Below are 26659 nucleotides of genomic sequence, written 5' to 3' on the forward strand. Positions count from 1 at the left end.
TAACACACATTTACTTGTAACTTAGCTGGGGACAACACCACTGTTTTCAATTTCACTTCAGTGTTCCGTCCTAATTCACGCAACTTTGATACATCAGCTTGGTATATTTTACATAAGACCCTTTGGTTTTAAGACATTATTGCTTTCAATTTAACATTTTGAACTAAATTCATGACATGACTTTGAAATTGCATTCCTTTACACAGACTGAGAAATTTTCATAACATGTCTCAAGTCTCCTGTGTGTTCAACAGCTAATACTTCACCACAGCTTCTAAGCAACTCTCGTGCTATATCCAACTTCCCCCTTACCCCAAATTCTAACCTTTCAAATGCACTCTTTACTTTTTCTTCCTGCAGCCTACATGAGAATTAAAAGTTCTCTGTCTTTGATTACTTGGTAGTTGCTACATGTTTTGAGTCAACCATGTGTGTGACAGATTCAGGGCATTAAAAATAGGAGAAAACAAACCTATGAAAGATTTATGTGTTTTCTAAGGCTACCCATGAAATGAATCTCTCAGTCAAAATTAGGCTGGTTTTACAAAAGCAAAATGCCTGCTAGCTTTACAAATTTCAGGTCTTCCTCAAGATTTGCAAAGCAATGCCTGTTGCAGAACTGAAACTGGTACAAAAGAGGTCCTCAATTAGCCCTAGATCACACATCATACAAGAGGATGAGAAATATGGGTAAATCAAGTCAGGCAGATGACATGGAATGGGAGGATAATTTAGCACATCTGGCCACATTGCCACATGAAAGAAGAGTCAGGGTGTCCCAGTGTCAAAGATTAAAATAAAGAGGATTACAGCAGATCCTTTAATTTCAGGAGGCATCCTGTGTAATATGGTAGGCCCACTCTCCAGCATAATGTGATGTAAAGGCAGAGGTGATGGCATTGGGTTCTGTGAAGTACGACTGAAAAGGTTCCCATGTATAAGTGACTTCCTTGCAATTCAAAAGCCTGAAGCCAAACATTTCTGTGAGTGCCCAGCAGAAATATGGATAAAGAAGAACCATACAGTAAAAAATGAAGTAACCTCCTGTGATGTGGAAAAAAAATCAGGAAAAAAGACATAAGAACATCATGTTCTTCTTGCAATCCACCATTAGTTTATCACAGACTTTTATGAAAGACAATCCTGTTAAAGTGTGGGTATCTGCAAATGCTGTATGAGCTCAGTAGAGAGTGCAGCAGAGTGGGATTGAAAGGGAGCCTCTAACTGCTCAAATTGCTCTAAAAATTACCAGAGAAAGGCTGTGAGAAACAGAGAGGCAGAAAACATCCACCACACTGGGTTTCCTTCAATGCAACTGTGTTCCTTACATGATTGTGGGATTTACTCATTTTTACCATAAGCACTCTCTAAGATATTATTTCAAAGCAAATTCCCTTTTCTGTACTTTTTCTTTCGCAATGGTGAGAGAAGGCTTAGGAAAGAAAAGGTTTCCAAAACTCACAGAAAATAATTAAAACATACTCAAACACAAAAACACATGACTTCAGTCTTAATTTCTTTCATTTGTTTTCTATGATGAATAAATTCCAAACCCAGATAAACTTATTTATTAGTGGACAAGTTGTAAATAACACTTCTCACCATGTTGAACTAACTATCATTTACAAATGCACTGACAGTTATTTTTGTTTTTCTCAAAAGCATTCTCAGCCCCAGTTTCTCCTGCATGGTTGAGTTCTTCTGTCAAAAACAGTAGCTTTCTGTAAGTTGGCCTATTTTGCCCACATCTCCAAAATATTTGTATTACTTTATTTATGGTGTACAACTTTTCTTGCAAATAAGCATCAAACTGACAGTTCCTTTAAAAGCTATGAAGAACAGTTTTTCCTTTTCTGAATGTTATACATAAGTTGGTGTTTATGTCATCTTCGCAACCAGTGGTGCTGTAATTTTCATTAACATCCATTTCTCTCCCATAATAGCTATCCTGAAACCCTTTACATCTATTATTTTCTGAGTTACTCTACACATGTAGGCCTAGATTGATTTTCTGTGGAGGTACATGTTCACCTGTTCTTTTGTTATCAGGTATGTTTTTGTACACAATTTATCACTCTGATATAACTGTAGCCTAATGGGGCATCAGGAATGCATCTAAAAAGAATATGAAAGTCTCATTACATGTAGCCTTTTGGATCTGATAATAAAACCAAAAGATCTGAAAATAAAACCAAAAGATCCTGCCTTCAAACTGGAAAGGCTATTTACCATGAGTTTACCAAAAATCTTTAAGAAATAACTAGTATAAGAATAGGCATTTCTTTTAATATATACTTTTATGTGATTGTAACTCTATATTCAAAGGCAATCCAAAGTTATAACAATGAACTAGTTCTAACTGGTCTGTGATTTTAAAGAAATGTTTGATTTTGTTAGTGCTTTAGCTGGGATGAATATATATTTAGATGCATTTTGGGACTGATTTTATCTTTTATTGCATATCAGTTCATGCTATTATTTTTTTCTGCAGTGAAATCCATGATGTTCAGCTTCACCAGCAGCACTTAGGAACATGACTACTCTGATGAGTTTGACACACAGCAAGACTGTCCCAAAAAGTTTCTATTAGGCATACTGATTAGTTTGGAAATAACAACTGCCTGAGGTCGTCTGGGTGCTGAGCAGAGCTGTTGATGGAGCCCTAGACTCTTACTTCCAATTTCTGGATTCTGCATGCTTCTCCAGGGAAAAGCAAACTGAAGTATGCCCCTCTGTGTATACCAGAAGTTCTCAGTTATTGAAGCCTCATGTTTTATTAAAGAGTCCTTCCATCCACTTCAGAGTTACTGGAGTTCTACCACAGTAAGAACACTTGGGTGTTTTTGTTCCATTTCTCTGTGCTATCAGCACAGACACCTCTCACCTCTGTTTCAGTGAAGGATTTCAGTGAAGGATTATACAGCACTAAACATTGCCCAAAATGAGATGTGCTGCTGCAACTGAGAGAGACTATCCTCCTGCTACTGACTCAATGTACCACTGAAGACAAAAGGACTGATAGCTGAGGCATCCAGGGTTGTAAAATCTCCAAAATTTGTTAGTCTGATAAATGGTCCTGCAAATTCCTTATTGTTGCAAACGGGCCAGCTGTAGCTCCCTAGAGGCTCCTTTATCTCTAACCTCCGAGTCAAACCTCTCATAACTGGCCTGGCTCAAACTGCGCACTGTGCTTGGACACAGAAGTGGCACACTACTACATTTAGAAATACACACATAAAAAAGGACACAGATAGAGAGGCGTGTCCAAGAATCAAAAGATACTTCAGGGAGGCACAACATTCAAGCTGAAAAAGGGTTTAAGTTCTTACAGGTATGACCCTCATGGAATAAGGAAATTCCTCAAGGACTGAGTAGCCAAACTCTCTCCTCTTAGGCCATGTTTGAAGCTATTCACTTTCTGAAGACTGTTCTTTAAAGTCATCAAAAAAGGACATGGATGGAAGGTCATGAAGTTTAACGTAAGTGAAATCCTTAACAACTGCATTGGGAGAGGCAAGGGGTAGAGACACTGGAAGCAGGCGTTCTCAGCCTTCACCCTGCTCAGACATATCACTAATAATATCAAAATGTGTACTGACACAAGACAATATACTCCATGTTACAGCATACCTTAAATCACTCTGGTAACAGAAGCTAACTTGGACTGCAGCAGGTCATTTACCAAAGAGGGTGTCTTCGTCTCAGGATGACAGCAGAGCTTCAATACACAGGGTTCTTATCAATGTCTGGACTAAATTTATGATGCTGTTCTTGATCTTTACAGCTCTAAATTACATGGGATTTGTCTGGCTAAGAGACCACATGTTTCATGTGCCATGCTGCCACAGCTGCTGTCAGCAGAAAGACTCACGCCAGACATGTTTAGTATTAAAGAAGGAAAAAAAGTGAGTTGTTAACAGGACTGACTCACTGGGGACAGCTGCTCTGCAATTTATTCCCACCTTTAGTTTGAAATAGCTAAAATCTATTGATCCTTAAAGCGGGCTAAAAGGTACACTGCTTTCTTGGGAACACAATCAAGAGTGACATTTTTAGACACATCTGAAAACCATGCTTGTTTTCTAACTCCTGATCATTTCTCTTTTGTTAGAGCTATGAATTGGAAGGTAATCTGAGGTCTTTATCTTTTAAGACAATGTCCTTTAATCCAACAGAACGGATGCATTTTATTAAAATGGGATTTCAGACAGCATTATAGGAAAAGAATAGCATAGCAGAGGTACCTTTAGAGCTCTTCATCTGCAGAGGGGATGCCATTTATTTTGTTAAAAAGTGCTGGCCTTTCTCCAGTGTAGTTTGGTAAAGGATACAGATATACATGTATGCACAAATATATTACCTTGATGAGACCTCTGAGCAGGACCAAACCATGTCTGCTGTTAAACTTAATAAGCAGACAGTTATCATACTTTAAAATCACCTTTTGTGCTGCATTGCTCACCCCTAATTGCTTCAGTAAACTAGTGCTAGGATACAAGCTTTAATGGCAAATGTTAAAAAACACCAAAGCTATTTCACAGAAGGGGAGGAGCCTTTTCAGAAGCTGAGTATCACCTAATGGGTACCTAAATCTGAGTTTAGCTCCATTTTGCAGTTCCACAATCATGCATTCCTATCGTATTGTGGTGACAAGGCTGTATATCCAGATTCTAGTACAATTGCTTCATTTTTCTACCTTAGTACAAATTATAAATAAGGATTCTTTGGAGAACGGAAATTCTCCTGAGGATCCACATGGGTTATTCTCAAAATATGACTCTATAGTAATTATAACAAGTCCTTATACAGAAACCGAAAATAAAGAAAACACCTAAGAACATCTGTGAGTGGCTGAAGAGCTGATTTATTCTGTTATCACCTACAGGACTGAGTCCTCATATATTCATATTATGGTCATTAGCATTCCACAACTGGATCTTTCCCCTCACTCAGCAGCAAATCAATCGTTTTCACATCTGTTTGTAGCTCATATTTCCCCGAAGGATTTCAGTGATCATATTGTTTTTCCATTTTCCAATGTATTGTCTGACCTTTTCCCTCAAGGCCTTGAACAATTCACTTTAGTCAATCACTTCTTATTGATTGTTAGTGCCTGCTCATCCCCCATCTATCTTTGCTTTAATGAATACTGGGGTATTTTCTTAGTGATCTTATTTTTAATGTCCTGTCATCCACTCATGTTCTTTCCACCCTCGTTGCTTTAGATTTCTCATTTAGATTTATACTGCTGTTCTGTTCAATTTTCATTCCAGTTTAAGATAAAATTCCATCGTCCTTCAGTTTATCCTTTCTTTTGTACAATGCTTGTGTACTCAAAATAAACTTCAGCTTTCAGCAAGCCACTATCCACTTCAGACTTCACCTAAAGTGCCATTCTTTTGGGAATTTATAGCGTTCTGGCAAACCCCCTTTCTTGGTTTATAATTTCTCATGACACTTCTGTTCAGTGTCTTTCATACAATTCAGCACTGCATACACTTGCTTCTTATTAGGAAGACGCAGAGATAACAGTCCCTGGAAACACTTTTTCACAATTCTTCCCAAGTCAAAACCTGTCTGTTTACCTGAAGATTCACCTCCATCCTGGAGGGCACCAATACTTGCTAATTTGCAGCTACCATCTTATATTTCTTGGCTTTGTAAAGACTGAGGCGCTGAATCATGGAAATTCCGATTCTTTCACTTCCTGGGTTACTTTTCCCTTCAAAGCTCTGCAGTGGTATCAGGGAACTGTTCCCTGTTGCATCACTACAGAAGGAATGTTGACCATGCATTTCCCGTTACACTTGTTTGGGAGTCAGCTGAACCTTACACACAGGATACCATTACTGGGATTCCCTCATTCCTAACTGGCTCTTTCACTCATTACAACAATGGATAATTTCTTAATGGTCCTCTTAGCAATAACTTGAAATCATTAACCAGAAAAGGAGACAGACAATCAGTGCTTTCAGAATGACTGCAAAAAGCTGACTGAGAATGGCTGTTCAGGAAACTTCTGCAAAGATTTCAAGTGAAACTTTTGCTTTAATGCAAGACTTTCTTTGCTGGAAAAGCCCCAAATCACTTTGTTTCAATATCTACCATTCAGTTGACAGTAAACGTGGACTTAAAGCTGTTCTTCCAGCAGCCATAAGAAAACAGAAGTAGGTTAGAGTTATACCAACACACTTCTTCAGTGCACTGGCCCATGGCACATTCAACATTGGACCAAAAGAGACATCCACAGAAACCTTGACAATAAGTCTCTAGGGATAAACCAGTGCAGCTTTATAGCAGCTTTCTGCTTGAGATCACACCATTACACCCAAGAGCTCAAGAGACTCACAAAGAGATCCTTATCAGAATATGGATAGGGGTTGAATAGGAAAGAGAGCCACTAACCTCAGAGTCCAGCAGCACAGAACAGCTACGCCAGGAATTCTAGAATAATTTATTTAACCTTTTCCATTAGTAAGCATGCTGGTGCCATTCAGCCAACTACTTTGCAACAGTGTCAACTCAGAAATAAAGTTCTCTAAGTAAGAACTGAGGGTGGGAAACATGCTATGTAGCCCTTTACTAAAAGCAAGTTAAGATTTTGCCAATCTGTAATTCCTACTACAAGTCTTTATACACCTTCACAGCTACAAATAAACCAAAATAGCAAATGTCAACAGGGGCTAAAGCTGTGATGTAGATCTCCCAGCCACCAGCTGTCAGTGAATGATGCTGCAAATGTGATGTGAGTAGGACTGATGTAAATGAAATTTTAAATCAGCTCTTTTTTACAAGCAAAATTCCACATGCTGTGAATAGGAAAGGAAAGCTCTCCATGTCTTCCTTTTTCTCTGCACTGAAACCACAGTAAAAAAAACCAAAAAAACACCCCTGTTGTATCTCCTCCCCTTTTCACACTCACAAGATTGTGTGGGTATTGATGTGGGGGTGGATGTCTGAGAACAAGGCATGTTCCTCTACACAACTGTATGCTGTGGTAGGGATGGTTTATTGCCTTTTCTGTCTAACAAGATATAAGAGAACAAATCCAATTTTCTGAAAAGTACTGGATTTATTCTGTGAAATGCAAGGGGAATTCAACTTACCATCCGGAAGAACTGCTTCATAGATGTAAGATACAGAGTCTCCAGGACTTTCATCCCATGGTTTAGCTAGGAAAAAATAAGAATAAGAAAGAAGATAATATCATCACACTGATTTCCACTTTTATTTTTAGATGAAAATCTCTATGTATTTTAAACGTAAGACAAAGCTATTTAGAGCTTTTATTCTGCAGATAGAAAAAAAAATCACAGAACAAATCCAAGGGATAGTACAGAGGAACAAGCCTAGTGAGATCTTTAGATGCAACTGTATTTGTCCCTTTTCAGTAAGCATCCCTTTGACCGATTTTTTTTTCAGTTTACCAGAGCTGGTGAGATATGTGTACTTGAAGAAGAAGTTTCTCTGAAAGTCAGTACAGCAAACAATGGGAGAGGAGTTGCAAGTAAGGAAGAAAAGAATCATGTGCAGTAAAGTGAGAAACTGAAATGGATACAGACATGGATAAGACAACTGTTCAGTGCTCCATTTGATTAACACAACAGATCTGGTTACAGACAGTGTCACAGAATCATAGAGTGGTTGGGGCTGGAAAGGGCCCTGAAGAACATCTAGCTCCAACCCCTTAGCCATGGGCAGAGACATCTTCCACTACAGCAGATTGCTCAACCCCATCCAAACTGGCCTTAAAAACTTCCAGGGATAGTGCAGCCAGAGCTTCTCTGAGCAATCCATTCCAGAGCCCCACCATCCTCACTGTAAGGAATTTCTTCCTTACGTCGAAATTAAACCTACTCTCCTCTAGTTCAAAGCCATTCCTTATTGTCCTATTCCTGGAACTTTCTATGATCTGGGCTGAGCAGCCCCAGCTCTCCCAGCCTGTCTGCAGGAGAGGTGCTCCAGTACTCTGAGTATATTCATGGCCTCCTCTGGACTTGCTCATGCAGGTCCATGTTGTTTACATGTTGGGAGCTTCCAGAGCTGGAGGCAGCACTGCAGGTGGGCTCTCACCAGAGCAGACCAGAACAGAGGGGCAGAATCCCCTCCCTGGCCCTGCTGCCCACACTGCTCTGGATGCAGCCCAGGATGAGGCTGGCTTTCTGGGCTGTAAGCACACATGTTGATCTTCTCATCGACCAACTCCTCTACGCTCTCAAAGCTGCATTCAATCCATTCTCTGCCCAGACTGTATTTGTGCTTGGGATTACCCCAACATGTGCAGGACCTTGCATTTGGCATTGCTGACCTTCATGAAATTTGTGTGGGCTTACCACTTGAGCCTGTCAAGGTCCCTCCAAATGGCATCCTTTCCCTCCAGCACGTCAACTGCGCCACACAGCTTGGTGTCAGCAGCAAATTTGCTAAGGGTGCACTCAACACCACCAAAAAAGATATTAAACAGCATCCAACACAGAATCACTGAATGGGTCTGGTTGGAAGGGACCATTGCCGCTCATCTGGTCCAAACCCCCCTGCTCAGGCAGAGTCATCCTAGAGTATAAGGCATAGGATTGCATCTAGACAGCTCTTGAACATCTCCAGTGAAGGAAACTCCACAACCTTTCTGGCAATTTGTTCCAGTGTTCAGTCACCCGTGTAGTGAAGAAGTTCTTCCTCACATTTAGCTGGAACATCAGTTTCTGCTTGTTGCCTTTTGTCCTATTGTTTGGCATCACTGAGCCTTGACACTCCCCCTTCAGATACTGATAGACATTGATGAGGTCCCTTCTCAGCTGTCTCTTCTCAAGGCCCTATTCTCTCAGCCTGTGCCCCCTTAGATACTGTATTAACATTTTCAGGACCAAGTTCTGGACTCACAGCCTTTTAAGTAAGTACACAGAGACCCTGCCAAGAGCAAAATCTGATTCTGTTTTTTTACTGTGAACTTAAATAGGTGTTACACTTTGTTTTTTCAGGGATGACAATTTCTTTAGTCTGGACTGCAAAACAAGCCTTATTTTATCCCATTTCCAAGAAGATGGCACTAATATAATAGAAGTAACATTATGGTGAAATTACAAATAGCAGTTTTGCTATAACAACAGTTGTGTGCAAAAAGATGTACACAGGGTACATTTACAGAGGTCTTCTCTAAATGCCTTCCAATGATAACTTTTCAGTAATTGTGACTGGTAACCACAGTGCAAGCCTCAGTCAGACTCAATAATACATTACATGAAGAACATATAAGACTACATATTCACACAGTCATTTTACAGCATTACCTGCAAAAATACTTGCTGGGAATCTTAAATTATTTGTCAGCTTTAGAAACAGTCTCACAACTGCAATTAAACACTGACTGATGACTGGGCCATAAACAATATATAGATTTGGATGATGTCCATTTCAAATCTTGAAAGAGCAGAGTAAAAATGATCAATCTATTTGATTAATTTTTAAAATAAAAAAATTATAAACTAAACAAACAGAAAATTGCAGTATGTTAAGTTAACACATGCTGTTGTAATTATGCTTATGTTCTAGTCATTTGACTTATTATTAACTAAACTTTTACTGAGTTTGCCCTAAATGCTGATAAAAATTGGTAAAAAATGCTAAAAAAATTCTAAAAAACATGCTAAAAACTTTAAGATGTCAGTGCACTCACTTTCCTGGGTGCAATAACTTTTCATTCAATTACCATCAAAAATTAGAGGAAAAATCATCACATACATGACACATGCTTCAGAATCTAAGAGTACAGGTTACTATGAATAGCTACATGAGCTGCTAAGAAATCTAACAAACCTCACAAATAAACCCTATCAAGTAAAGCCTTCTCTGAATTTTGCAGAAAAAAGAGAAGAAATAGCAAAGAAATCGATCGGTTTAAGTGACAGGGGATGACAGTCTCAACACCTTATCTGGGGTTGCCACCTCCAGACAATCACTTCAGTTTCTCTTCTGCTTTGAAATAGCCAGGATCTCATGTCAGATGAAAGACGTTAATGACACAAACCAGTTTTTTGTTGTCAGTTATTACCAATTCCCCTCACTGCACTGACATCCCTTCTGTGTGGAATGGAGAAGCACAGCATCTCAGGAAGATGTAATACTCTTGTAATTTTAGCAGTCCCTGCAGAGCAGTTCAAAGACTCATTGGCAGGGCAAAATGGAAATGAGAGCTACACTGCAGCACACACCAACTAACAAAATGTCCCTTCTGCTCTTGTGCTTATGATACAGTCACACAGATTGTTTTCATTTTAATAAAAAAAATTAATTGGCATTTGAGGTGCTCTGGAGTGAGAAGATGACATCACCACCTTAAAACACCAACAGTGGTATGCACTGTCTGAATGTAAATACATGGGGAAAAGAGTAAACAGAAGCACGACCATGTGGTCTCATTCGTTGAAACCTCTCCTGGCAGTGAACAAAGCCAGAACCACCCACCTACTTTCATCTATTTACTCAGTCTTGCATGTTCAGGGGAGAAATTTTCACAACAAAGACTTAAGTCTTTCACACACACACACACACAGAGTATTTAGTACTCACAAAAAAACAAGACCAAAAATCCTAGTCATTTTCTTTCTTCTTCAACTTTGGGGTTTTTTAGCACTTTAGCTTAATTTTCTCATGGACTCCAAGTCAGTGTCAAAATTTAGGTGAAGCACTTGCCCACTGAAGCCAATGATAAAGCTCCCACTTAAATCAGGGGTTTAGCTCATCAGCACAAGTTTGCTCACAGGCTAAGGAAATCCATTGACATGGATTTCTTGTATTTGAGTACCAATGTGAAGAGGATTTTACAGGAGAACAAGCAAAGCAATGGAGTCCAAATGTGAAACATTACTTCAGTATTCAATGTTACAGCAAATTACAATAAATTGTAAACATAAATTGTAAAATAAAAAATATAATTGTAAAATAAATGGTAAAAAAATTGATAACACTGTACTAGAAATGAAACACAAAACACATACCATAAAAGTTATGGTAAAAATATAATTATTTCTTTCGCTTTTCTGTGGTCTGCACAATAGAAATTAGCTCCTTGGTATTTAAAGTGGTCTGAAGATCTGCATGAGTTAAGCCCTACTTTAACTCCCAGCCTACTTTTCCCACATCTACTTATTAGAGAAAAACACCCTATGATAGTATCTCATTTGTCCACATCTATACCCTACTACTAGCTGTAAAAGTAGTTTTCTTAACTTTACTTTTCTTGGTCATTAACATTGTGTGCAGATGCATGGAATACCTTTCAGGTTAACAATCAAAAATTAATGGCATATTGCTGTCTCAGGTAAAATTTATGAATCTGTTCTGAGAATCTTTCCTGGGCTGTCAAAGGGTACCGGGTACCATTTTCTAGTTAGGTTATCTTACTTTATGTACTTCTCATTTTTTAATAGAATAGCAGATAATGAATGCATACATGTAGGTTTGATGAGCTGTTCTCAACTATCAAATTTTATAGAGTAAATTCTCTTCATATCTTGGTATTAAAAGAAAAAATGGGATATCACTGCTTGGGCAAAAGGTTGGAAGCAGAAGTTGCTTGACAAGAGCTGCTTTTGATGAGCTTTAAAAAATGAAACCTAATAAAACTGCAGGCAGACTCAGGGATACTTATGACTGCTGAGCTGTACCAAGAAGTCCCACCAAACGTCTAATAAAAGTGTCAGCACACTTTAGAAGCAGTGTCACAGAAAATGATTTGTATTAGATAAGGCATGTTCTCTTTTTGCACCATCAATACTGAGAACAGCTACAGGAGAAATTGTGGACATTTAAGTATCTAAGTTAACTACCTACAGATGCAAATATCTATCTACAAATCGTTTACGTAAATACATGCTTGCCTAAATTTGAAGTCTTTCAGGATTAAAAAGAAAAATCCCAGCTATGTTTAGTACCCCAGGATACTGAGTTAATACATTGAAAATATGTCAATTTAATCTCAAAAAATGGGTACACAGTTCAGCAGACCAAGGACAAATAGTAAAAAGACACAGGCGAAGGAAAAGACAGATGCAACCAAAATATCAACCTGTTTCTAATTTCAATAATATTGGGAAGAGCTGGTAAAGAAAAGTTAGAATTTTAGAGTCTCACTTGGCCATCTTAGATGTTAACATAGAATAATAAAACTTCTGAGTGTTCTCCTCTTTCTCTGGGAGTTATCTTTTTCATGACAATATGCACAGATCTATGAAATTCAAACCCACCTTGGAATCTGAATGTGGCATTTTCAAACTGTGAAATATTTTACAAACAAATCCTGCAAAAGGAATCTTTTGACAACAATAAAAATATTTGTGTTCCTCTTCATGCAGAAGGTGAATATAATAAAATCTGTCAACATCCTGGAAATATATGTTAGAAAGGTCACACTCCATGTCGTAGTTCTCCCTTTGCTCCTCCAAGAGCATGTTCAAACAGGCATGACAAGCCATTCAGATTTTGAACTACATTACAGACAAACAAGCTCTCTGCTGAGTACGAAACCTCCTGGGTCTTCTGTTTTATTTACATTTACTCAGCATTTTAATTAGTTTAGGGTTTTGCCTAGAATGTTTGCCATATATATTACTTTAGAGCTGGAAGGAAGTTTTAACAGATAAAGCCCTGTCTGCTCAAAGAAGATGAAACCAGCACTGTCTGGTAGGTGAAATAATTGTGGGGACATAAATAAAATGAGAGTTATTTTGCACTTTTTCTATCAGAGGTTGTAGGGATGGTGTAAAGAGAAAAGCACCTGGGAGAGAAGAGACTTACTTGCTAAGAACTTACCTTGCCTATGAGCTCTCCTGAGTATGGGGAAGTCTGTAGTGGAAGGATGGTGACTTCTAGCACCTATGCTATGCCATTGTTTACATTCTACAGGAGAATGTTAAACTGTGCGATAACAACCTGATTTAGCATCCATCTTCAGCTGTTCTAACTGCCTGCAGGCCACTCCTAAGTCCTGGCATCCATTAGTCCTAGGGTCTAGATGGCCCACTGTCCTAAAGGATTAACAATTTAGTTGCAGTGGAAGGCATGTGGTGGTGCCATTGTGATTAAAGCACATTATTAAGTTTTTAGACTGGTGATGTGATAGTTCTTGTCAGTACTGAGGAGACAAGAAGCTACAAATGCTTAGAAGAATAAGTTAAGAGTAATGAACAGTTTAGCAGGGGAAAAAGGAACTGAAAACCACAAAAAATATACACAAAATTGTTTTCACCACTGTCTCTAAAAGGGTCAAGAATATAATTGTCTAGGAAATGAGCACTGAAAACAAAAGGGATCAAAGACAATCCTCCATATGAAGAGAAATGGGAAATTTGTGTGTCTGGAGTAGACAAAAGACAAAAAAATACACTCCAAGGAAAAAATAATCCTTTTATATACTCAACAACCTCTTAGCAAATAATTTTAAATACAAGGGAAAAAATCTCCTTTCCCAGATATGCAATCTGTCAAAATTCCTGTCACAGGTATCACAAAGGCTGAGTTTAACAGGATTCTACAAAAGAGTATCATACATACAGACACCATTATCTTTAAGCAAAGGTAAATAATGACAAACCACGCACATCTTCATTCCTCAGAGCTTAAATCAATACTCAGGTGAAAACAAATCTCTTAGCTGGAACACTTTCACTGTGCAATAGAGAGCACAGCAGAGGTCTCCTATTAAGCACTGATCTAAGCTGGCCTGGCTGATGGCCAGGGCACACCAGTACACAAAAAACAGGGCCAGAGAAGTTCTAAGCTATGAGTGGGGCAGAGGGCTTAGCCCTGAAGCACCAGGCATCATCACCACTTCCAATGCTGGATCTAGCTCAGGCCACTGAACTTGTCTGATCGCAGCCACAGTCTATGCATCCCCAATAAAGGTGTACACACTGAGACTGAGGCCTTCAACAACTATTCATTAATTCATCTTCTCCTAATCTCTAAAAATACTGATATTGGTCACTGTCAAAGCAAAGGTCATTTAAACACCTACTAAACATCTGGCATTACACATAAGTCCCAAGGGCACAGGTAACAAGTATTCTTGTGAATCCATTGACCGAAGCAAAGAACTTTCCTGTGCCTTCTAGAAAACTGTTTCTTGTTGCAGAAAGGTTTGCAATTTCCTGTGCATGTGTCAACTGATAGTATCTAAGCAGTTATTTCCTATATATATACGAAGAGTACAGACCCACTGTTTTCATCCCATTAAAAAACTGCCAAGAAGCTTCCATGTGAAGCTACATATTGGACACAGACAGAAATGGCAAACCCTCTGAAACCAAAACAGACCACTGTAATGAGCCCAAATTGTCAAGTCTGAGGCATGTACGGAGGAAAATGTTATTCAGTACTGAAGAGGAGATCGCTGGGGAGGAGGAGTCCAAAATGTTCTTTTGAAAACACTGATGTCATCTAGGTAGACTGTGTACAGATGTATTCTGGGCAGGTTTTAAAGCCTTATAGAATACTTAGGCTTACCTGTTTAAACACATGCAGCAGGGACAACCAGCTAGGTCATTCATTCAGCTGGAGTCTCTCTACTCCAGTGTTCAAAAGAATATTCTTGGTTGTTCACATGCATCCAAAACTAGGTTAAGCTCTGAGTAAAAATACTAAACTGCAGCATGTCTTTCTCAAGTAAAAGCTCCTATTTCAATAAAATGGTATCTTGCATATAACAGAGAGAGAAGCACAATATTCTTCTTGGTAGATAAAATCTTGGCTAAATAGCAAGAGCTGAGAGGAGGTAAGAGACCCGATGATTACAAACAAGCAGTATTATATTACCTGGTTGAATAACTTCTTTAATAACAGAAAGATATTCTTCAGGTTTCTGATCAGTAGAAATCTCTTTGCTGCCTCCAGCTAAGGTCAGTATCTCATAAAGAATCTCTGAATTCTCCACTCCACAAAGCAGAATTACCACATTATCTGGAGGTTTTAGAACTTGTTCCAGAAAACAACTTCTCTTTTGATTCAGGCAGGTAAGAAGTCCACATGAGAGTATCAGGAGTTTACATTTATAAGACAGTAAACAGAGTAGATCCTGGTGCTTGGAAGATGAATTCTCTAGATCGTAGAGTAAGATTCCCTCTTTGTCCACTATGAGTCCAAAAAGAGATTTTAAATACAGAGCCCATTCTTCTGCTTCTTGTTCATATATCACGAGGATGTCCCTTGTATTTTCTAGAGAGAAGAAAACATTAAAAAAAAGTTTTAAATGTGTTTTAAATCCATTATAAATATTAGAAGACATATTGTTTGTTTCTCCCCCCCCTAATAAAAACTTGAGATGCTGAAGAAATTACCTTCAGGAGAAATCCGCTCATTACCTTGAAATGACAACCATCTCCTTATTTCTAAGACCAAAGCAGAAAGATTGTTCACAGAAATACTGGAAAAACAGCTCAGGATATTCTGTTTAGAATAACTAATATTTCAGAATAAATATTGAAATGGCAGTGTAGGAAGCAGAGCACATTCATGCATTCTGCTTACTCCTAGAGTCTTGACACATAGGAGACAGTATTAAAAATGGAACACTTAAGCTTTTAATGACAGAAGTAAAGAATATATATTTGAACACATGAACACGATCTAACTTAATTAGAAAATTAATTGGTATGTTTAAAATATTTTGTCAGCGTGGTGCTAGGATAGTAAACATGATCTCTCTTTACAGTTCTTATTCCAAGAAAATTACTTGAAACTTGATAAAAATAAATCTAGAAGTGTATTATTTTAGTTCTCTTTCCCTTTAAGGTGTAAGACACGACGCTAGCAAGACAACTAATACTCTTCCACAGTGTTACTAGGGTGACAGTTCGAGAACAGAGACAACCAGCTGAAACACAGGGGGCTGCCTCTGAGCATCAGAAAAGGCTTTTTTTTTAGTGTGAACACTGGCATAGCCTGCCTGGAGAGGGTGTGGAATCTGTCTCCTTGGAGCTACTCAAAAGGTGCCTGGACATGGTCCTGGCTCTAGGTGTACAAGAGAGCTCCCAGATGTACCATCCAACCTCAGTCATTTCGTAGTTGTTATCAAAAACTGTGATTTGATGAGCAACACAATAACAATCTAGATCAAGCCAGAGTGGTTCACAATCACAGCCCTGTGGAGCAACAATGTGAGAGTGAGGAATAGATACAGCTTCTGCACTTTACCTCCACTGTGGTTCACGGTGTCTGCCTGCTGCTGGTCAGGGTCAGGCAGCCGGACTGACACCTGTCTGCAGAGCACCACAGCTCCTTTGAGCGCCCAAGCTGCTGCACTGTGAGGATCAGTGCACACAGAGGTAGAATGTTTCTGGAGGACACAAAGGATGTGGGTAGTGGGATGCACTGTTGGAAGCACAGCACAGATGTAGCTAAGGAGAATAAAAAACTTTTCAAGGATCCCAAATAAGTCAAGGTATAAAAGCAGAAACTGAACCTACATCTCCAGTCCAGGATTAATGCTTAAATTATTTTCTTCCTTTCCTTTTAGAAGAAATTATTTCTGCACTTCGTTCATCCACTCTTTACTCTGGAGATACTGAAACAAAGTTTACCCAGCAAAAGCTGATTGAAACTTGTAGAATAGGGACACTATTGTTTAGTATGTCTACAAACTTCTTGGAGGACAGTTGCCATCTTTTCAAGATTTGTGAATGCTCACCCATTCACAAAGTTTTCTGTCACAGGAAATCATAAAGGGCCATGCTCAACATGGTAGCAGGTGATGATATTTCAAGTTAACTAACTCTTACCAGTACATGAAAGCAGGGTAGTATTTGTCAAAATGTATTTGGAGAGGTGAATACTGTATTTCCCATGGTAGAAACAATCTGAAAAATACCTGTTTCTGATGAAATGCTGAAGGTTAATAGTAAGAAATATAGTGGTGTATTTCTCATTTAGCTCAGAGCAAACTTGTTTGGTTTATGATGTTGGGATAAAAAAATCTACTTAGCCTTGCCTTCCTTACAGTTTGTAAACTGGGATTAATACTTTTCTCACTACAATGGAGACATTGTAGAAGTCTTCCTAATTTTTTTTCTGCACTTTTGTGAACCCTGCTGCCTTTTCAAAACAATTTCTGAGATAATCTGAACTGCATACAGGGTAGGGGTTCCTTCATACAGTGTATGGGAAGAAAAACATAACCTTGGGTATGCACAAAGGCAGATAAACAATGAATTTCACATTCATTAACCCCTATGCAAATGGAAAGTACAAGGCTTGAGCACTCAAGAAATTCTAAAGATAAAAGTGAGAAACATGCATTGAAAAGATAAAAGAAGACACAAATTCCACTTCCATATGGAATATCTGCACCAGTCTGCAGCTTTCATCTTAGCTAAGCAGGAATGAGAAAGGGATTTTATGATGTTTATTGAAGGCTCAATCACATTTCTTCTTAACTATATTGATTTTTTTTTATGAGAAAGAAAGCTTTATTTGTATAAGAAAGGAGAGTGAAATATATCTAACACCACAGTTGATGGAATAAAGGCTCTGCAACACACATCTCATAAAGCTCTAATGCAGTAAGGTTCCCCTATTTAATTTGTCTTTTCTATCTAGGTACAGAGGGAAGAGCTAAGCTGTTGAGCAAGGGCTTTCATACTGCAGTTTGGTGCAATGTTTACTGAAGCAAGCAGCAAGTGCTATCAAGTTACCTATGGGAAATCAAATGTGGGTATGTTTTGAATTATAAGCTTACATTTTTTTCTGACATTGATCTGCCTTCTATATTGAGAGTTAACTTCAATATTAAGCAGGAATGTAAGGCTTGCATCTTACTCACCCCAAATTGTATTAAAAGGCAAAATATCACTATTTTGAAATGCTTGCCTGAATTGAAATGTGGAGTCAAAGTTTACCCTACAAATAGCTACAATGTCCTCTATCAAAAATCTATGCTATGTACTAGTAGCTTCTTCCTGTCATATAGTGTTTTTGCCATCAGAGATTCAACTAAGATGCATATATAGGCAGCTTACTTGAAAATTAAAGCCCACCAAAATTCTGCCTTCAGAAAAGTAGTATTTTAACCTGGAACAACAAAAAAAGATCAAGTCTAGCTTTAATGCAACACCACCCAGTACTGAATATACAGTAACAATGCTCAACTTTTCACCCAGAGTTTTTTCGCCTTCATTATTTTCATCTCCTACTGAATAATTCTTTGAATTTACTGCACTTGAAACATAATTGATGTTGAGATTAATTTTGTTCCCTTGAAAGTTAATGTAATAGAAACTATCCTATCCTGACAAAATTAAGCTGTGCTTCATCTGCTCCTACTTGGAAACTGACTCTAAGGTTGAAATAAAATGTATTATTAGTTCAGCAACAAGAAAAGTAAGAGAATTAATGCAGTCATTCATACTGAAAGGGGTTCTTCTGACAAGCAAAACTCCTCTCTAGTTACTGGTGTATGGTTGCCAAGAAAGCACATCTCATGTCATCCAAAGGGCTCTTTGAAAAGACCTGCTGGATCCTATGCGACTACTGGGACCAAGCAAGAATTAAGAACCTGTGCATATAGGGCAAAAGAACATGTCATTTATGGCAAGAATTATAAGATATGGTAGGGGAAGAGTTAACAAAAAACCCCAAGTGTATTAGAGAGTTAAAGGAAACCTCAAGAACTCTGCAATGTGACAAACACACCAGGAAGGCAAAGAAAACAAATCGAAAATTTGGGTCTAATAGCTGCTCTTTAACAGGTCTCTCAGATATTGCAATCTTGCAAAAGATAATTTCTGTGTGCTCAGAAAGAAGCAAGAAGCACTTGGTAACAATTATCTTTGAGAATAACACTACACAGTTGTCAACTCGTTCCCTATGGTTTTAAAGGCTTTTTAGGTTCATAGGAGTCTGTAAAGGTTTGTAGGTGAAATGTTTTACTTCTAGATATCTTTGACCTGTTTTTAATCACAGTTGATTCAAAAAATTCAGCACTAACATAGTTTGTTTGACTTAAATAAGGCTGATTACAATTAGGATAGAGTTTAAAAATTTGCTTTACAGTCCCACCACCTTAAGATGTTTTGGTGAAAAAACCCCACATTTGAACATCAACTTTTACCCAAGTTTTAATGGAAAGATGGATCACCATATTTCTCAGGGCTGTCCAGAGTCTTTTCCAGTTAGGATACTGGAGCCTAACAACGGAATTCCCTGCTGTTCACACAGCCACCCATGAGTTCCTATAACCACATACCAAGCCTGCCACAATGAGCCCTAAAAAAATTTAATGCAAGTCTGTTTATGGTCCTCACCTCCATCCCATCAGCCTTTGATACCTGTGTGAAGAAAACACCCTCTAAAACTGTTCTCCACCACAATGTTGAGAAAGAACAGGATCAACTGCTAGACAAAGCATAAAATTTGTCCCTTGTATTTCTTCCTGTCACAGATGCGCTCACTTGGGGAATGGAAGGTTGTTTGATTTTTTTTAAAAATATCAGTCTTAAAAGGAAAGACATTTGAGAAAGAAGTGTATGAATTCTGTCAAGACAAAATGAACTACTGTCCATCAGCAAAAATTTGCTAAACTAAGTCCAGTAGTTAAATATCTCAAAGGAGAAGTGGAAAGGCACCCCAGATCTTGCTCACTTTCTCATAATATATTGACGATAAATCTGGGCAACATAAGTGATATGGAATGACATCCATTGCATCTTAAATTCTTTTGTGAATAGTAGACTATGCTCTCCAGTATTACCATGAGTACCTTTTCATGCTAAAAACTTACACAAAAAGAAGCAGTATTTTTTTTTCCAGGCAAGCAGTGACAGGATAGAGAGCTATTCAAGACTTTACAAGTTGAATGCACTCACCTACTTCACTTTCACCCTGTAGGATGAAACTGTGGATATAGCTAAGGGTCATGAAACAATGGGAAAAAAAGGAGCATGAGAAATATAAGGAAGCATAAAATAACCCAGACTCTCCTCTTTGCTCAGAGATTTTCAAAACTTTTCCTCTAATCTCAAGAAGATCCATTTTCATCTGGGCTGTATGTAGGATGAGAATGACAAGCGTGCATACTAGTTCAAATGAGACTTTAGAATCTAAAGATTTTTAGTCTCTTGGCCTCTTTGCAATCTTTTGACAAAGATTCAGACATTCATTTCTTCACATGGCTTGCCCTGATCACTAACAGTGATATGATAAGAACTGCAAAAAGTTTCACTAGCACTTCAAATAACACCTTCAATCTAACAGAACTGGAAACAGAATGAGAACATTTAATTCAGCACTAATGAGTGGCCTTAGCATAACAAACTGCCCCTCACCCATCCAGAAGGCATTCATTTTTCCAGTCAGCACACCTCACACAGGTCCAGTAAATGTGTCTCAAAATGCAACTCCAGCTCTTGGTTGCTGGAATTCTGCAAGGCAAATCCCCTGAAGCGAGCCAAAATGCATTCATTGTGGGAAGGACAGCAGAAAGCACTTTAGAACTACTTGCAGATAATGGAAAATGTTTTCAAGGCATTTCATGTATCTTCTCTGAGGTGTTATAGTAAAGGAAATTAAAATTATAAAAGCCAGTTGTAAACTTTAGAGTGAGATCACAAAGCAGCGAAGTTGCTGCCGTGCTGTGGTACACCTGCTACACCTGTTCCAAGCAATTATCCTAAAACACACGGCATTCCTGCCCTCACCGTATCAGCCAGCAGTGGCTGCACGTCTGTTCTCAAATACCTATTTAACTGGCATGTAATAAGAACATTTTCATTGTTTGTGTACTTTCTGTTGGTAATTGCTAAATTGTATGTGAAAACAAATACTTGCTCTATGTGTATAAAATCAAGCCTGATGTCTTTATCCTGCTTCTTACTAAGCTCAGTGAGGTCTGGAATGGGCAAAATTAGGTTCTACAGAGAGGAAAAATTTTTGTACAAATGAGTTTATGCTTGATCTAGTTGGTTTTCCCTGTAAAGAAATTCCATGGATCTTCCCTACAGTAACAACGGGAACACGGAACCAAATAAATTCCTGGTGTGTCTTTCCACAGCATTGACCTGTCACAGGTAGACCAGAAAGATACCTGTTTATCAAACATGATAAAGCTAACATCATGTCCAAAAAGCTATTTCTCATCAAGCAATATGACATTATTTCCTGGTTTAAGCCTTTCCCTCTGATCTGTCCATTAATTCTTACAGCTGAATACCTACTGATGGACACATGCTCTCTCTTCTAATGAACAAGGCTAAACATAAACATGGGATATGGGGACATAGAGGTCAGAACTCATACCTCTATTTCAAGGTAGATCTCCTCCTTTATCACAATTGCAATGAGGCAAAATTTTTTGTCATTACAGTAACTTCCTTGAGAGCAAATCGCATCTTGAGTAGATTTTAGTGCAAAACAACCGGATAATTCAGAAATTATTTAGACAGGAACAAATGATGAAGAGAAAAATATACCATAATGACATTATGAAAAGCTGGAGTAATATACTACATTTTATGACTGCCACGGAACAAGTCTTTAAGGTCACATGAACACCTGAATAAGTCTTTAAAGTAACAGGAAAACCTGAGCAAGCTGTATCAAGTTTGCATTAAAATATCATTAAAAGATTTTGCTACCAAAAACAACCACCACCTGAATATCTCCTTTACACTATCACTACAAGCATGGTTTTATAAGCATGAGGTATTAAAACCAAATTAATTTCAAAATGTCCTGTTAGGGCAGACCAAAGTGTCCTCTTCTTTATTTTATTTTTTTTTTAAATTGCCAGTGTTTCTTTTGTCATGATTCCTTTTCATGTTCTCATCCTGACTTAGTGAAGGCAGTTTTGTGTTTATGATTACATTAAAACTCTACTCACTTAAATTCAATATATTTTCCTCTTCTTTTGCCATCCCTTGCTTTTTTCTCTGTCCCTTTTGATTCCTTGTTACTTCAATTGCTCACAAATTCTTAATTTTAATTTCTTCAAAATAACAAACAAAGAATGGAATACATGTTCTGCAGATTATTATTTAGGGAAATGTCCTGGGTTGGCAAATGTAACCAAAAATGTGTATTCTATTTTCATCTGTTGAAGTCAGTTGGGAGATATTGTTCCTTATCTCTTGTAACTCTAGGGGTGGAAGGAGGGAGATGCCCTCTGTTAATGGGACACCTGATAACACCAGATAAGGCAGTGCCTACTTATCTCCTCCTCCACCCATCCTCCTCCGAGGGACATCACCTGTGAATGGGCCATTTAAGGCCTCTCACATGACTGACAACATTGCTTCACTCCATTGTGAGATGCTCCACCCAGTGGGAGGAGCCAAAGCCTTTCCAGCAGGATAAAACCAGCAGTCCCAAACACCAAGGGAGGCTGTTTCCACTGGATTCCCAGAGGATGACTGGACCCTTTTCTTGAGGGTCATCTCTGCTTCAATGGAGCCACAGCTGTCACTCTGGGAGGACTTACTTCAGGCTGCTTCCCACACCCTGACCAAAAAGGGTGTCAGGTTTGCATTCTGACTCTGTCAGTGGTCTTTTGTACTACTGCATTTATCTTATTTTATTTTTACCTTTCTTGTTGTTTGTTCTCTCTCTATTAAATTTTATTTCTGACTTGGAGTCTCACCGGTTTTGCTTTCAAACCAGCACAGGAAAACATTCTCATGAAATTCAGTACATTTACCTCTATCACAAGCGAATACGTCTCAGAGAATAGTGCTTGCAAAACAAAAACTACTGATTTCGCAAGAAACTATATTTTGGATAAGTTTTTGTGATTCCAACAGCTATGGTCTGGGGAGGTCACACCATAGCAACTGATGTACAAAACAAGAAAATTATCTTACACATTAAGTAGTCTAATTTGTATACCAGGGACTTGACAGACACTGATCATCAGGCAATGTTTATCAATAAATTAGCATCATTTATTGCAATTTGTGCTCAGAGACTTCTGTGTTACCTGCATTTGTAATGTGATCAAATACACTGAATAAACTATCAATGACATCCCAACAATTCCTAAATTACAGATTACCATTGACACTAGAAATCTGTAGAAACCTGTTGAACTCTCTCAGAGCAGCCATAGAATGGTTTGGGTTGGAGAGGACCCTTTAAGACCATTCCATTTCTTGCCATGGGCAGGAGCACCTTCCATGAGACCAGGTTGTTCAGAAGCCCATCCAACCTGGCCTTGAATGTTTCCTTTTGTGGGGCATCAACAGCTTCTCTGGGGAACCTGTTCCAGTGTATCATCCACACTTCTTGGGTTTCTAAACCTACTGCTTCCTTTGCCACAAATCAGCAGAGTACTGATTTGGAGGCCTCAGAAGGGAGCCCTTCTGAGATCTCTCAAATTAGGTGGTTTGATCTTCTGCTTTTGCTGTCTGATTTTAAATCCATTTTTAATGCATCTCATTTACATGAGCATTCATCCAGAAATTTAAGTAAATGTGAGAAGCAGATTTTGTTTGATGCATAACACATCGAAGTTATGAGGCTGTAGAAGAAATTGTCCTCCAGTTTCAGCTCATTTCTTTCCTCCCTTTCTGACAGATACATGACAGTCACTAAAAACACCCAAATAATAACAGAACAACCCAAGACAAATCTCTCATCAGTGTTGGACAACCACTTTTTGTTTGTGGACATATAGTTGTTGGACAACTATTTTTGTTTTGACCTTTTTAACTGCATTCATGCTAATGTTGTACACAGATGGAAGTAAATGAAGTAGAAAACCATTACATAAATGTGCAGCTTCATGAAATGAACAATGGCAGAGCTAGAAACCAAGCTAAATAAAGCACTCAGGAAGAACTTCAGTGGAAGGCTGGCTTCTCTATATTAAACCCACTTCTGCTCCCTCTCTACTGCCTTAAGACAAAGATTCTACAGACTAGCTATATGACAAACTACTTTTATTTCTGTCCATCATATAAAGAAAACAGCTTAGTTACATGAATGCCCACCTGCCTTCACAAACTCAACCACAGGCTTGAAAAATTGACTGTGATGCCCAAATACTGCTACAGCTTGCACAAGATTCAAAAGACATTTATTTTTCCAATAAGAATATCTCTTCAGTATAAGTTTAACACATGCAATTATCTTCCCCCCTTGCAAAATAAATTCCCAAAATTATTACTGGTCCTAAATAAATAACAAGTTGGAGAGGTACCTGGGTAAAAAATTTGGGTCTTTCTCTAGTGGGGAGACCTTACAGAAAGATTTTGTATTGCTACTACTGTTTTAGACCACAAGGATGCTTCCTGGAAATAAACAAACCTTTATGTTGAGGTTCTTGCAAATAGAACACCATACAATACATACATACCTGCCGTACATTGCTATTGTTGCAGTGTAGCCTCACTGTGGGATAGAGACAGGAGAAGTATGTCTACAGAATAATGTATGCTGGAAGAAAAGTATCTTACCAGTACTTCCACCTTTTCAAGCACACAATCATCCGTTTCTAGTCAGAAATACACAGAAAAGAAAGTGAAAACATATCTCTCCTGAATAGTTTTTGAGACCAAATTAAACCTTATCTCACTTCAGTCAGAGAACCTGTGTAGTTCTAATACAGTAAAACTCAGAAGCTTGAGGCAGAAGGCCAGGACCAAAGAATTGTGAAGTATCCCATTTTTTACAGCATGAAGTCCCTTGTTGTTTGACCAAATCTGTAAAACTAAACTTTTTCTTTCCTCTTGAATACTTAGAAAAAAAAAATCTTAAAATAAAACAGGCTGACGCTGTCATAGGTCTGTCACTATCATCATTGTACTTGTACTTTATATTAATGTCTAATGTAAGACTCCTCAGAATCCCACAGTTTAACACGCTACCAAGTGCCAGCTGCTCAACAATAACTATTTGCATATTTGGTAAAAGTATGAAACACAACGTGCAGCTTTAATTTTCTTCTTCTGGAGTTTATTCTGCCCATGCTCCATTTTCCATTGACTGCAGATTAATATTGTAACTGCACAAATACCTCAAATATTTAGAATCATAGCTCATGTGCACTGCCTGTGAAGGCCACAGGACCAGACTAGAGCAAGTCTAAAATAAACTCTCCTCACTGCACCCTGCATGACCCTTAAGCCCTGAGCTCTGTACATCCTGTTTAGTAGGGAACACGACTTACCAATGGTGAAGTAGCCTTGCAGCATTAGGAAACAAAGTGCTCTGAGCGCTCCCTGACCACATCCACTCAGTGCTAGAGTAAACTAACATGAGCATGAAGCTGAGCTCCCACTCTCTCAGGCACGCTTATGCCAAAGCAGGTGCCTCAAGAGGCACTTTCGAACATAGCCACTTCTACTGATCTATAGCTGGTACACACTGCAGTGCCATATGCTCCTGCAGTGTTTAATGCTCTTACAGGTACCTGGACTGACTAATCAGGACCATAAAAAAATGAAAAATTTTTTAAATTAAATGCTTATGATGACATAAAATTCAGGAATCCAGATTTTAGTAATAGACCAAGAAGGGAAATATCCACAAACAAAACATCAGATTCAAGAGCCAATTTCAAAAAATGACAGAGAACCTCTTGAGAGAGTTCTCATCATTCTGATCTTTCAGTAAGAAATAAAAACCCATAAAAACAGAGGAACTTAAGTTTGGAAACATTCTTCTAAAGACTTCTACTGCTTTAATAAAGATTTAGATTCAGAACTGATTCATTCAGTACTGGATTTGCTTTTCGTTACAAAGAGTGAAAACTTTTTCACTTATTAAGCAAAACAGACTGTTTAGGGGAGAGCATGTATGTTTGGAAATTCAAATGTTACAATGCTCACCTGTGGCATAAGTATGGTGAGAGAAATAAAATAATGTAATTGGCTTTTATTATATTTTAAGTATTTTAAGTTAATGTTCAACCCTTAATTTCTGATAAAAAGGACTAACTTTTCACAGAAGTCTCCAAAATGTTACATCGAATGGATGAGATGTCACAGTTTGAAAGGACAGTTCTGCCTTTTAAGTATGCTGTTTAAGGCATGGTTGTGTTCAAAATGAATGTTATTCATTATTATACAAGTCATTCAAAATGAGCATGGACTTAAAATAATGTGGGAGTACAAAAATGGTATACATTATATATTTGGAAGCTAAGATATAGAACCATGGATTGCCATTTTAATGAATTCTATAAGCATCAGTGTTGAAATACAGGCTGTAAGTTTGCCAATGAAACACAGCTGTTTTTAAACTCTGTTAGGAAAACCAACTGACAATAGCTTGGCAAGAACGCTAGCAGAAAATTAAAATGAAACTGTCCTGAATGTACCCTTTAAGCAGAAAATTCTTCTGTTTCCAAACTGCTAAATGTAGAATCTGGTCTAAACTTTCACTGAAAATACATTTTCCTCAATTTAATCATTACAGCATTACAGACTATTTTATTCTAGGCCAAATTAGATTTGGCCTCCTCTAAAATAGCTAGTCTTGAACAGGGAACAGAATTGATAAGGGAGAGAAACACATTTGCAAGTTTTAATGATAAGATTACTGTGTTATGAAACCAGAATGCATGCATAAGAACCCTAAAGTTTTGATTAAAAACACTGGCAAAATTTTCTTCAATAGTGCACAGCAACAAGGCTTTGTTGATTAAATAGAGTTATTCTGAGACACACCAGGCTGGGGAATT

The 26659-nt window shown here is 38.1% G+C and overlaps 1 protein-coding gene across 4 annotated transcripts in view; it reads right to left on the reverse strand.

Moving 5' to 3' along the window:
* Window positions 1-26659, reverse strand: part of BANK1 (B cell scaffold protein with ankyrin repeats 1) — a 144094-nt gene that overhangs the window by 109453 nt on the left and 7982 nt on the right. For all 4 annotated transcript variants that reach the window (XR_010083531.1, XR_010083529.1, XR_010083530.1 and 1 more), the window contains exons 2-3: window positions 14809-15207; window positions 7107-7172 (exon numbers count right to left, since the gene is read on the reverse strand). Coding sequence is in view for 1 of the 4 variants with exons in the window: in XM_063423158.1 (XP_063279228.1) it covers window positions 7107-7172; window positions 14809-15207 (465 nt within the window). In the remaining 3 variants the exon portion in view is untranslated. The remainder of the gene's footprint in view (window positions 1-7106; window positions 7173-14808; window positions 15208-26659) is intronic.

The sequence above is a fragment of the Prinia subflava genome, chromosome Z (genome assembly GCF_021018805.1).
Source record: "Prinia subflava isolate CZ2003 ecotype Zambia chromosome Z, Cam_Psub_1.2, whole genome shotgun sequence".
Lineage (NCBI taxonomy): Eukaryota > Metazoa > Chordata > Aves > Passeriformes > Cisticolidae > Prinia > Prinia subflava.